Consider the following 13,811-nt stretch of genomic DNA (forward strand, 5'->3'; position numbering starts at 1 on the left):
AGGCCTACAAGTGCAGTGCGTCGCTTTGGTCATACACCATTAGTCAGTGCTCACTCACATGGCCACACCAAACAGCAAGAGAGACACAATGGAGTCCAGCTGTGGCTTTGAGAGAGCACAGTGGGTTTGGTCAAGAACTGATGAGTCTGTCTCTGGCACAAACTCCAGATTATTCCAACAATAGATAATCATAATCTAGATAATTATAATCATAATCTAGAGTATTATGTGCAGCTCTCTCCTTTCTTAATGTTTGCAATAATCTGATGGAATTGAGTATTAGTATGTGCAGTTTAGTAGCCTAAGGTCACATAGCTCTGATAGACAAACCAAGATTTGTACCCAATTCTGATTCCAAGGCCCACTGCACTATGCTGCATCTCTCCAATTAAATCATAATGTTAGGGGCGCCTGGGTGGCTCAGTGGGTTAAGCTCTGCCTTTGGCTCAGGTCATGATCCCAGAGTCCTGGGATCAAGCCCCACATCAGGCTCTCTGCTCAGTGGGGAGCCTCCCGTGTCCCCCCACCCCACCTGCCTCTCTGCTTACTTGTGATCTCTGTCAAATAAAATCTTTTTAAAAAATCATAATGTTAAAGTGAGACTATAACCTGACTGATTGGCAATTAAACTTAAAAGATCACCTAACTGTTGCTTCATCAGTACAGTCCCATCTTTTGTGGTTTTTCCAATTTGAATAATGCACCTGTGCAAATTCCCCTGAACTCTTAATATATAGCTTAGATATGAAGAGGTCACAAGAGTCCCTTGTATAGGAGTGGAGCCTATTCACTGCCTCATCCCTTAATTCTCATTAGTACTAATAAACTAACACAGATTTGTTTCCAGAGGGAACATCCTTATACCTCATTTTTTCTTTTTAGAGATTTTCATTTATTTGAGAGAAAGAGAGAAAACACAACCAGGAGGGGCAGAGGGAGAGGAAGAGAGAATCTCAAGCAGGCTGCATGCTAAGCAGAGCACAATATGGGGCTCAGTCTCAGGACCCTGAAATCACGACCTGAGCCAAAACTAAGAATCAGGCGCTTAATTGACAGCAACACCCAGGTGCCCCTTATCTCACTTTTTAAAGACAACTTAAATATATCATTTATTTTATCTTCATAACCTTTTGAACAGTAGAGACATCAGATATGTCCACTTATTAATAAATAATAGTTCTATTACTTTGTGCAATGAATGATGCTAAGCAATATATATGATTATTTACATATCTCGTAATTATGAAAGACATATCTTATATGTAAGTTATATATTTATATCTTATATATTATATATATATATATATAAAACTTCATTTAATCCTCAATACCACTTAATAAGTTAAGTGTTTTTATTACCAGTATTTTATTGATGTGGCAGTTAAGGCATAGAAAGTTGAGTAAATTGACTCAGGCAACAAAGTTGAGCAGTGAAGAAAATAAAATAGGTCAGGCTACATGAAATTCTCCCAGTAATTTTTCCCAAGTTCAAATTCATAGTTCTTTTATTTTTTGTCATTATCCTTGCCATATATATTCCTATTCCTCAAAATACTTACCACTTGAGGCTTTTGTGACTCTATTCTTGCTTCCCTGCAACTGCATTACACCTTTATTCCATGAGCTCAAATTCCTTGAGTATGTAAACCTAGTAATTCCTATTGTTTCATACACACATGCCTTTCTATTTAAAACATGAGGTGGACACCTAATTTAGCTGTTTCCTAAAGTAAGTCCACAATTTATTGATGCATAGAAATCCCTACACTTCCTCTAAAACAAAAGGGAATATTCTATCTAGACACAGGTTGAGATTAGAGAAACATCGATTTCCATTTTAAGTAAGATTTAACTTAATATCTTTTTTTATTTAAGTAATCAGTACACCCCATGTGGGGCTTGAACTCATGACTCCGAGATCAAGAGCTATAGGCTCTTCCAACTGAGCCAGCCCTAACTTATTATCTTCTGTCAAATTTCAGGTGCCATGCTTAGCACAAAGCCAAAGACAACTTAAAAAAGGGGGGGGTGAAATATTATTTTAAATAAGTCACTCTCGAAAAGACTTTACCTGGGAGTCAAAGAACAGGGACTAATCAATTAAGTCTAGTATGAATCTGTTCTGATGTGAAGTTGGGAAAAAAATAAAACACCCTGAAACCGAACTGGTCACTGGAAAACTCCCTTCCTGGTTTATACTTTACTATCTAAATGCCAGCTGAAACCTCAGGCAAAACGTAATTTGCAGAATGGTCTGGGGTAGAAATACTGTATCCAACGGAACAGAACACACAGAACAGACAAGGTGCTGGGAGAGGGAGGACGGATTTTATGTGTCCACCACTGATAAATTCAGTCCTTTGCACAACTGGAGGCTGAACTCTTTAGTGAGGCTCCTTTGTCAGCTGTTCTTTAGGCAGGCCCCCTAGTAGGTGCTCAATAAAGGTATGTTGGGAGAAATAGACAAACCAAGAAACATACTCTTGACTACAGAGAACAACAAACTGAGAGATACCATTGGGGAGGTAGGTGGAGAGATGGGGGAAATAGGGAATGGGCATTAAAGAGTACACTTACCGAGATAAGGGGGAAATGATTTTCAAAAAGGATTTTTGGAAAACTCAGGCCAAAATGGCGTTTGCAAAGAGGTGGTAGGAACAGTTTTGAGGTTTCATTGCTAACTATATAAACTCTAGATGACTTTTGCAACTGATTTTGCAGGTCACTAATCTTTTCGTAGCACTAACGTTCAAAGGGAGAAGAGGCAGAGGCATTTTACACTGTGCATGTATCTCTCTGAACTTCCTTAAGTTGACTGGGTGGAGGCTCTACCGTTTTAGGCTGGCCCGTTGGTAGGCACCTGCAATTTCCGCTCCTCTTTCCCCCTCTTCCTGGCTCCACTGCCAGCTGGGTCAACGGGGGCCCTGGGAAATACCACACCCCTCAAACCTTGCTTCAGGAGAAAACAGGTAATGATCTTTATGTTTTAAATCACTGCAACATGAACTCTTCCAGTGGATGCTTTATTTGGATAGAAAAATCTAATCTACGAGGAACGATCCAACCTGTTCTTTGCTCAGGCCTCCACCATCCCCGGAGCCCTCCGTCTAAGAAGGCTGCCGTTTCCCCGCGGGAGCTGAAAGCGGCGGCCTCTCCTTCCAGGCCTCACCTCCCACCAGCTCCGCCCCAGCCGACCCACCTCACCCCCACTTCGCGCCCCCATTGTCCCCTTCGCAGCTGTCACTGCGCACGGATCCGGAGTCCCGGATTGGAAAACTTTCCCGTCACTCAGCCCATAAACTCCGGGGCCAGACTCCTCACTCTCTCTTCCGAGCCTTAAAAGGTCTCAGGCCGCTTTCCTCCAGCCGGCAGGTAAAGCTGCCGCGGAAGGGAGGAAGGGAGGGGCCGCGCTCTCAGGTAGGCCCCGCCTGGCGACGGGGTGAGGCGGACTGGGGGTAGCGCGCCACACCGCCCTCCTCGACCGTCTGACCGCGCCCTCCCCCGCCACCCCCCAAATCCTGATCACAATGCCAGAGCGGCGGAGCCACTCGCGTAATGCAGCCCCAGGACGGCCCAGGAGGCAGTTACCACCGCGAACCACGGAGGGCGGGGCGGGTCAGGGCGCGGGGAGGGGGATGGAGGGATGTGAAAGGTCCCGGATGTTGCTGAACCGGAGCCCCTTCTAGAGGGAGTGACTGGCGCAGGCGCAGGAGGGCCGCAGGGAAAGCTAAGGTGGGGGTGGGGAGGAATTTCCTTGCTGGTTTAGAGGAAGAGTGAGTCTGTAGAGGTTGCGGGGAATTCAAGAAGGCGAGGTAGGAAGGCACTGGTAGGAAGGAGAAAAAAAAAAAGGGAAGGCGCTTCCTGCCCAGGCTCACTCTCCCAAGAGCAGAGAAGTTGGGAGCTGAGCGGGGTGGGGAGGAGCGTTGGTAGCGGGAGAAGTGGTACGCTCCTCCGCTCGCCCTCTAGCGCGGGCGGGCAGGACGCGCGCGCTAGGGAGCGGCGGTTGCACTGGGCCCCCAGAGCTGTGGGCACCAATCAACGGTTGCCATAGCAGCGTTTGACGTCATCGTGCGTGTGGTGCCCCTGCTGTCGGGGCTGGTGATTGGAGGAAACCCCGTGTCTGCGGAGCCGCTGTAGCCTGTGAGCAGCGAGATCTACGGACAGAGTCTCAGCCTCGCCGCTGCCGCCCGGAGACTGCTGAGCCCCCGTCCGTCCGCCGCCACCCACTCGGGACACAGGTAAGGGACCCGGCCGCCGCTACCTAGTCCCATTCCTTCCTTCCCCAGACCAACCTTCCAAAAGCCTAAGGGCCGTCCCCGCTCCACAGCCCCTCAGCCCCGCTCGCCGGGCGGTAGCGGCGCTGGGCTGAGGCGGAGTCTCCTCAGGCGGAGACGGGCGGCGGCTTTTCCGCTGGGTTCGGGCGGGCGGCTCGCGGCTGCCTAGGGCTACTTGCTTCCGGACCGATGTCTTGGCCCCGATAAGCGCCCGTTCCCAGCCCCCGTTCCCGGGCTGGAAAGGGCGCCCACACGCGAGATCCCCGGGGACCCGCCCGGTCGCCGGCTCCCGGGGGTGACCGAGGCTCCTCTGGGCGCGTTCGGTTCCCACCCGCGCCCCTCCTCGTCGCCGCCCCGCTCCCGCCCGAGATAATGACTTGGCGACTGCGGGCATTGCAGTGGCGCAGGTGAGGCCGCCCCCTCCCCTCGCGGCCCTCCCCTCCCCCTGCTTCTCCCGCTCGCTGCTCCGCGCAGCCTCCGCGCCCCGCGCTGCGGCGACGGCACCCAGCCCTCCCCCACCCGGGCGGCGGCGCGTTAGCAGGGCCGGGCCTGGGGACCGGGCCGCGAGCCGAGGCCGTCCCTGAGGCGCCCGCCAGGTACTCTAGGGCGAGGCCTCGTTTCTGGCACGAGGGGGAGCCGGCTCTGGGGTGGGGCTGGCCTGGGACCTGGGGCCGAATTTCCTGGGTTCCTTGGCGGGGTGGGGGATGGGGCTCAGGTTTTTTTTTTTCTTTCTTTCTTGTTTTTTTTTTTCCCCCCTCCCCCTCGCCTCATGGTGAGTGGGGGGCTCCGAGTCCTGGTGGGGATAGAGAAGAGAATGGGGGAAGGCGGTGGACCGGCGTCTGGCTCGCCTGCCCGGTGGGCTTGAACGGGAGGGTCGGCTTTTTAGACGGTGTCCCCCTCACGCACGGGGCGGGTGAGGCTGAGCGTAACAGCCGGCGGTGGCCCAGCTCGCCTGGGTGTGGCTCTTGTCCCCTCCCCCACCTGCTGCAGCTGTCGGGTCCCTACAACCTAAATGAGCACCAGTGGTGTCCGGTGGCGGAGGAGACGCGGGTGGGAGAGCGGGGTGTGTCCGCCGCCCCGCGGGTCGTGGTTCCGCTTCTGCGGGCGGCGCTGGCGTCTCTGCCCCCGGGGCGGGCGAGCGGCTCCCCCCTCCCTTCCCCCGGCTCGGGCGGGGGCGCGCTGCTCCTCCCTCTTGCTCTGGTGGGGGGAATTAACACTCGGCAGTAGGTTGGGCTCCTTGACACAGATCCGCCATGACAAAGAGGGAGAATCGGGGACTTGGGCGGAGCCAAGTAGGGGTGGTTGCGGATAGCGCGCATGCTAGGATTTGCACTTTAAAAGTCAAGGTCTGTGCTTGTTCGTTTCACCTCAGTCTGCGTCTCTCGTCCGCTAAGGGTTAAAATGGGTGCGGCGAGTCCTCTCCGCAATACAGAGGCGAGGCCTTGGAGTACTACTCTGTGAGAAATGCACTTCCCCTTGTACCCGAAGGGTTGGGAGAGAAACCTTTGTACTGGTGTTTGATAATTTTTCGTTAGAAGCAGCATTAACCTGAGAGCGTCTTGAGTTCCTAAGGGAAAAATCAGTCATTTCAGGGGTGTGTGGGGGGAGGGTATGAGATCATAAATTTTAAATAGTTTTGCATTGACACGGTATACCTCACAAATAAGCTAGCTGATTACGTCTTTACCCTGTTCGATTTGGCTTTTTTTAAAAGTGTTGTGGGATTTCCCTAGGAAGTTAAAGGATGTGATACTGGAGAGTCAATAATTCTTAGTGGCAGTGGCTCTTCCGTTCACCCTTTATTAGAGCACTCAGACTGTATATTTACCTTTAAAATCACTTACTCTGTTGGATTAGTGTATGGCTTAGTATCTTTCTGTGCTGTTTTAGCACCATCCAGAAGGGTCTTTAAGGAAAAGCATAACGTTTAAATTAGAAAGGTCTAGGGAGCTTAAAAATGAAAGGATTAGGTGAGAAGTTAAAGGTAAAGGCAGCTTGAATGATAATTGAATTTTGACTGCTAGAAACAGTGTAATTCTATATTTAAATTGGAGCAATGACAGAAAACACTGATCACACGAGATGCATTTCATATATCATACATTTTAGTGTTTGTGATGGTAAGTTGTAGGACTCGGTATGTGTTAAGCATGTATGCATATAACAAGATACAGATAATGAGTCTTTAGGGTCTGTTAGCGATTGTGGGGGCTTGTTTTATATTCAGAATGCCTTAAATCAAGCTATTTGATCTATTCTCCCAGAAAATTGTCATGTTCAGCTGGCAAGTGTCGCAGAGATCAGTGGGTTTGGGGTGGGGGTAATACCAATAAAATTTAAACTTAAACACTTCTGACAAGAATAATAGGTATTATTAAAGTAAAAATACATGAATTACATTAAACTGACCTGAATCACATTAAACTGACCTGAATGATGATTCTGGAAGTATGGTAGAGGTTGTAATGTTGTTTGCCGACAGTGCTTTCTCAGTAAAACAAAAAAAAAAAACAACTAAATTTTGGATCAGTTACGATATTGGAATTGAGATTTTGGCCAAGTAAGGTAAGGGTTGGAAAGCCTCATTACCAAATGTGCTTTGGCTTTATGTGAAACTAGAATCTTCTGGACAAAGATGGTGCAGTGCAATTTTAGTTTTGCTTCTCATTTGTTTTATATTAATGTATTTAAATTTGACTCCTGAATGTTGAGTATGCCCTCTTCCTCCTTTTCCCCCCACATTCTGGCCATCCTTTTGTGAGGCTGCAGTCAGTTCCTCATGCGAAGACGCTTCCATGGGCATTTAAGTTTGAGGTGTTAATATAACTTATTTACAAAAGGTATAATTTTGAGTATATTTATTTCGATGGAAAAATCTAAATGCTGCTTTTTTTCCCTGCAGAACATCCAGTCATGGATAAAAATGAGCTGGTGCAGAAGGCCAAACTGGCCGAGCAGGCTGAGCGATATGATGACATGGCAGCCTGCATGAAGTCTGTAACTGAGCAAGGAGCTGAATTATCCAATGAGGAGAGGAATCTTCTCTCAGTTGCTTATAAAAATGTTGTAGGAGCCCGTAGGTCATCTTGGAGGGTCGTCTCGAGTATTGAGCAAAAGACGGAAGGTGCTGAGAAAAAACAGCAGATGGCTCGAGAATACAGAGAGAAAATCGAGACCGAGCTAAGAGATATCTGCAATGATGTACTGGTGAGAATCATTCAGACTAGCTTCATTATAAAATAGGGCTCCTATAATGAATATCAAGTGTTACTTTCAACTTCTTTGGTTTTTCTTTTCCTTTAAAAAATTGAATGTTCTAAATTTTGAAATCTTCAGGGTGTCATTACTAAAAGGTATTAAACAGTTGTAGTTAAATTGGTATAAAATAACTGCAGTACTGATTATCAGTTCAGGTAGACTAAGAAAGACTGGTAGTGTATTTTGTACTAATTGGAAAACTATTACAATTTCAGTTGTGGTTAAGGTATTTATAGTAGTTATAGAGCTCATTTTCTTAAGCGTACATTTGGGGATTCAGGAATTTTAGGTACCTTGTTTTATGTAAGAAAAATGTAATAGGAGACTCATTATAGATATAATATTCTCCCTGGTTTAGCCACTTAACTATCCAGAAGACTATGGCTTCAGAGTTGCTTTTTGCCTCTTCCTGCATTAAATGTTAGAAGTTAACTTTGTACACAAAGATTATGAATAACAAACTTGATTTTTCTAGGTTCAATCAGGCAGTATTTTAAGAAGTTAGTACCTACTGTGTTGAAGCCCTGCTTCTCTAAAAAGCTTAAAAGAACAGAACATTGCATTTTAGCTAATTGTAATCAATCTTCTTTAAATGATAGCTTTCTTATTTGGAAAAGTTTAAATCTCAGGATAAATTGGTAGGAGATCCAATCATTTAGCATGTAACATAGATACATTAATACTTTTTAATGATTCAGAAGTGATTTTACTAAATGATTACATGTAGGACTTCCAAGTTATACATTGGGTCTCAGTATGGCAATATTGAGTATCTCATTTTTTCTGGACAGGTTACTGATTCTGGGCCTCAGAGTAGAAATCCAGGTGTACACTTACTTGAAACTTGTTCATGGAAGGGCTACTTTAATGAGCAATATAGGATTATTTCTGATGTGGTTTTAGGGTTAGGGCTTTTGTTTAAGTTATGCTGATAATAAGATTCCTTTACACAAGTTTTTAATTACTAATGGGATAGCTTTAAGTCCTGAATTATCCTCAAATGAAAATTCCTTTAAGCTATGTTTTAAAGAAAAATATTTTTTATCTTTACATGGGCTTACAAAATCTTCTCTTGTAGTGTCTGTCTTGGGTGGGGTCTTGTGGTTTTTTTTCTTTTTTTTTTAACATGAATAGGAGTCATTTCTAAGGTGGGAAAGGATTTTCTGTGTCTTTATTAAGGCTAAATAACATGTTTATCTTGTGATTTGCTAAGGTAATAAGAATATTTAAAATTCAAAAAATATGTCTTTCTATAATAAAATGTGTTGGATTTTTCTCTCTTGCTCTCTTTATGGACTAATAACTGTGTACACATTACTGAATTTTGTTCACTCCGGTGTATTTTCTCCAAATATTACACCTGATAGGTCAGATAATTTTTATGTTGGTTTCAAAGAGTTGGTTGTTTTGAGTTACAATTTAAGACAAAAGCCAACTTTAGGAATAAAGGGGATGAGTAACATTTACTCTTTACTAACAAGCTTCTTTGCTATTCCAGGTAGGTATTTGCATGTTTTTCCTACACAAAATACAAAGACTGTAGCAGTTTTTATTTTGCTTCCATTTGATTTCCTTATCCAAAAAAAAAAAAAAATTTACTGCATAAAGTGAGTGGATGGTAATAACTAGGTAATCTCTAAATAGCTTCTTTGTTGATATGATTATTAAGGGGCTTTGCTATTGGTGACTTCCCATGTTCTTCAGAATAGTACTGGCCTCTTGCTAAGTCTAAATGAAATTTCCACCTTGAGTGTATCTATAAATGAGGTTAATTCCTTTGCCATACCAAAGCTAAACAGATTTTTGCTTCCAGCCTTGGTCTTTTAGTGATCTAAAAGCTAATCTTTTAGTTCTGCTCTGTTAGTGATCTTTGCGTAGTTCATGCTTTCTTACATAAAGTATCTACTCAAGTATTTACTGAATAAAAGAACAAAAAGTCTTCTTTTGGAAAAGAGGATAATAGAACTGGTCCAGCAGCACTGCTAATTTTCTAAGGCCTTTTCTGTTTCATCTTGGGAAAACTCAGTATTTACAGATACTGTGGTTTTTCAAGTAGACCTATCATCTTTTTTCAAACAGGTCATATTGATTCTGGAAAAATATCACATAAAATCCCATTTCCCCCTTTGAGTAAAATGGAAGAATAAAATACAGCAGAACAGATATTTCTCCTAGAGAAAAATCTTTTTGATGTACTTGATGATTAGTGAAAGTCTGCCTTAATAATATTTTAAGGTCTTACATGGTTAAAAGAAAGAAAAATACAATTTTTAGTATAGTTTTTTCCTAAGCTTTGATATCCCCCCACTGGCCATTTGAGAAAAATAAGGAGGTAGTCCCTTTTCGGAATTAAAGTTACTGATCAGTTGCATCAGTGATGAACCAGACTTAAGTATTCTGTTAAGTTTTTGAGCATCTGTATCGTACTGGCCAAAGACCTCTTTCCATAAAAAGGAGCTCAGTTTTTCTGAAGAGCTCTTTAGTCTTTTATTAAGTGGTTACTCCCATTCTGGTTATAAGCATTTATCAAGTGTTTAATTAATATCATTTACTAAACAGAGAAAGGGTAGTCATGTTACTTTGTGCAAGAGTTATAGAACATTACTGTGGGAAATGATCATAGGCATTCACAACATGGACTTCTCTTTTTGCAAGAGAACTTGGTTCTTCCTTATGTTGTTAATTTGAAGTTTGCCATATGTGAACCAAAATCTCTCTTGGTAGTGGGGTGGGGACTAAACAGTAGTGATCTCTGCTACTTCCTCTGCATAAATAGACAAGAAGCAGCCAAAAACTGGATAGTTTTGTCTTGAATGTGAAATGACAAAATACATACTAGAAAACCCAGTTCCAGCTTAAAGAATGTAGTGGTGTAAAATGAACACCACGTTCTGAGTCAGACCAACTTTTACCGTTTAATAATTGCAAGGCCTAAGGAAATTCTTCAGTTCTCTGAGAAAACTGAGCTCACTTAAAGGACAGTAATGTCTACCCCCATAGGATTGTTACGGAGAATGAAAATGAGGAGTCTCTTAACTCAAGTCCAGGAATGGGATTTAAAAGGTCTAGGAAGCCTTAAAAACTATTTTTGTGGGGCAGAGGGTCCATACTGACTAGTGAATTTTCCATAGTGTCATTAAAAAATCTGAAAGGCACTGGTATAAGGCAAAAAACAGCTTACAAGAGGTGAAGCAGTAGTCTTATATCTAGCATCTAACAGTTGGCAGCAGTAGTTGAGTAATAGTAGTAATACTTAGTTAACCTGAGTCCCATTTTATATGCTTCTCTACATTTTTATTTGCCCAAGGCAGTTTTAAGGTGTGGTTGCTGGGCACTACTTTTATCTGTAGCCTACAGAACTGCTGTTAAGCAGGAACAAGCTAGGAAACCAGGTAGCTTTGGGTGCTTTGCTGGTCTGAATATATTACGTGCCTTGGGCTTTAAAAACTGCTATATGGATTGTAAGCTGACAGTCACTAGATAGTTTATTTATTGGAATTGGGTTTCTCAAAAGAATTCTACAGTGTTATGACTACTTAATATATTTACAGGTTTTTGTCAAATGAATTTTGGTATGTTTGAAAATACAAAGTCCTTTTGTTGCTTAGTAGATACCTCCAGTCTTCCAGGGAGGAATACATTGGACAGAGTCTTTTTGATAATAAAATTCATTATTTTTGAGGAGTTGTCATGATAAGCAGTAAATATTGCACCTGGTGAGCAACTTCATACAGTTAGAAAGTCTAAAGTGGAAATGAAAGGAAATAGAGGAATGAAAATAGAAAGGTAGGTGTTTGCTCTTTGGTGGGAAGGGGAAAAATAACCAACAACTGAAGAGCAACAGGCTACCCTATCCGTTTTCAGTATAGCAGTACTTCACTAAGAATCTCTTTCTGCCTGTTACAGTAAGAGATACAGATGATAGGAGATGTTTAGTTTTAGTGATGAGCTGTGATGGTGATGATGAAAATGGGATTAATGTGTTAAAAGTGAACTAAGAGGAAAAGTTGAAAGGATTTGAAATTAGAGTGAAAAACCTGAGTTAAAATCTCAAGAATAGGGGGCGCCTGGGTGGCTCAGTGGGTTAAAGCCTCTGCCTTCGGCTCGGGTCATGATCTCAGGGTTCTGGGATCGAGTCCCGCATCGGGCTCTCTGCTCAGCGGCGAGCCTGTTTCCTCCTCTCTCTCTCTCTGCCTTCCTCTCTGCCTACTTGTGATCTCTCTCTGTCAAATAAATAAATAAAATCTAAAAAAAAAAAAAAATCTCAAGAATAGGAAGTACAGACACACATAAAAAATGATTCAACTCCTAATCTATCTGAGAAAAAGAAAGAAATTGTATGTGGCCCCCCCAGAGGCATTTTGAATTAGAAAGGTGGAAAATAAGCCACTGTTGAGTTATAGTAGCTCACCAAGAGTAATTTTGCTTTTCATTTTTTTCTTTTAAGAGCACTCAACTTTACTAGTAAAGAAATCCTAGTGGTAACACCTCAATAGTGGTACAATAGAAGCATCTTAATTGGCTAATTGAAAAGTAGTTTTTATATGATCATACTTGTTTTAAATATTTGCTTTAAATTAAAAAAAAATTCATGTATATGTTCATTTGTCCATTTCTAATGTGAGACCAAGTCTTTGCAAATAATTGGCTTAACTACCCTTATAATGTATCCTTTACAAAATACAGCTTGAGTCTGCATAGTAGAGTGAGAGCTTAAATGTGTGGTATGCATTTGCTTCAGAATCCTTCTAGAAATGTGTAATTTTTTTCTTTTCATTGTTCAATCCAAGCTGTTTTTCTGTATGTAACTCCCTTTAAAAACTGGTTGCTCCTTAGTTCTTCCAAAGCACTCCATTTAGTTTTTATAGTAACATATCTTTTCACCCTTGTATATTCTAACATTTAACATAATACTTTAAGTAATTAGAGCCAGTATAGTGGCATGGTTTGGGAAATAAATATCGGACTCTTAATCAGGTATCTTAATAAATAATCAGTAACTGCTATTAGAAGCTGAGGAGGATTCCAGAGAGTAGCTGAAAAGTGTATCCTCAAGCATTTAGTCTAAGTCATGGGTATTGTTGAGTTTGCTTACCTAGGAGTGAAGAATATGATGTAATCCAGGTTATCAATTAAGTGAAATTTGGTTAATCTTGCATCTTAAGGGTTTTATAGAAGAGTTGTGGCATTCCAGATCATTCTGTTTGAACATTGGCAGGGGGGATTGCTTTCCGGAAAAGGCTTTTTCTCAGTAATTTTCGCAAGAGATGGGATTAGGAGAGCTGGGTACTGGCTAGATTATACTATACTGTTTACATACCTTGTATAATGGTATAGAAGCTAAGGAGTGGGGGACTTCAGAGGCCATGGAAAAACTTCAGGCCCTGGAAGGTGACACCAAATTTTGCCTCTTAGAAGGTGATTGGTAGACATGCAAAAAGAGTTGTTTTTATAAAGAAAATATGCTTTTAGAATTTTACAAATTTTTTAAAGATTCGATCTGGCTCTTTGGACTCATTTTCTTTTACTAATATCAGAATAGATTCTCAGTGCCTGTATAATAGATATATATATATTAATCATTGTTTATTTACTAATCTTGTTTTTTTTTTTACTTGGGGTTTAACCTATGAAGGACTTGGGGTTTTCCCCCCATTAATATATAGTATCTTCATATCTGGTGAGTGGTTCTAGCATATAAAGGGAGCCCAGTATATGACATAGTAATGGGTTATATTATAATATTGAGTTAAATGTTACAGGGCTATTGAGATTCATTTGACTATACATTTTTGATCCTAAAGTAAGTAAGTTGGCACATTCATAAGTGAAGAATGCGTATGGATATGAGAAATTCTCTTCTAAAAGTTAAAATTAAAGATGATCTAATGTCAGCCACATTAAAAAAAAAAAAAAACTTGTCTATTGAAATTACAATAGATTAGAATTTTTTCCCCCTAGAATTACTAAGGTCCCTGTTGTGATTTCATCCTGGTTCTTGTACTTTCTTTGGTATGACAGTTTTACATTGAGAATGAACAATGCACTTGTAGGGGATTTAGAATGAACAATGCACTTGTAGGGGATTTAGAATTGCTGTAAGTTTCAGTATGCCAAAAGGCAGAGTTCATCTTTCTTTTGAAGTTCCCTCTCCTTTCTGTCGACTTAATTTTGGTAGTTCTGTGCTGCATACAGCTCTTAAATTATTTCTGTAAAGCACGGATTCCCTTGTCCTTCTGTGCGATCTTTGCAAGAATCCCATATATAGAGCCTTTCGCT

The 13,811-nt window shown here is 42.3% G+C and overlaps 1 protein-coding gene across 4 annotated transcripts in view; it reads left to right on the forward strand.

The window, feature by feature from the left end:
* The first annotated feature begins 2,880 nt into the window (after positions 1-2,880).
* The window catches only part of YWHAZ (tyrosine 3-monooxygenase/tryptophan 5-monooxygenase activation protein zeta), a 32,806-nt gene continuing 21,875 nt past the window's right edge, over positions 2,881-13,811 (forward strand). Inside the window, exons 1-4 of one of the 4 annotated variants that reach the window (XM_082722756.1) lie at positions 2,881-2,969; positions 3,081-3,372; positions 4,055-4,238; positions 7,177-7,481. In XM_082722756.1, coding sequence (XP_082578882.1) covers positions 7,188-7,481 — 294 coding nt within the window. In that variant the 5' untranslated portion in view covers positions 2,881-2,969; positions 3,081-3,372; positions 4,055-4,238; positions 7,177-7,187. Of the gene's footprint in view, positions 2,970-3,080; positions 3,418-4,054; positions 4,239-4,456; positions 4,871-7,176; positions 7,482-13,811 lie in introns of those variants that run through there. The other 3 variants (XM_082722757.1, XM_082722755.1, XM_082722758.1) reach the window with 3 other exon arrangements.

Source organism: Mustela nivalis (genome assembly GCF_964662115.1).
Source record: "Mustela nivalis genome assembly, chromosome: 2".
Classification (NCBI taxonomy): Eukaryota; Metazoa; Chordata; class Mammalia; order Carnivora; family Mustelidae; genus Mustela; species Mustela nivalis.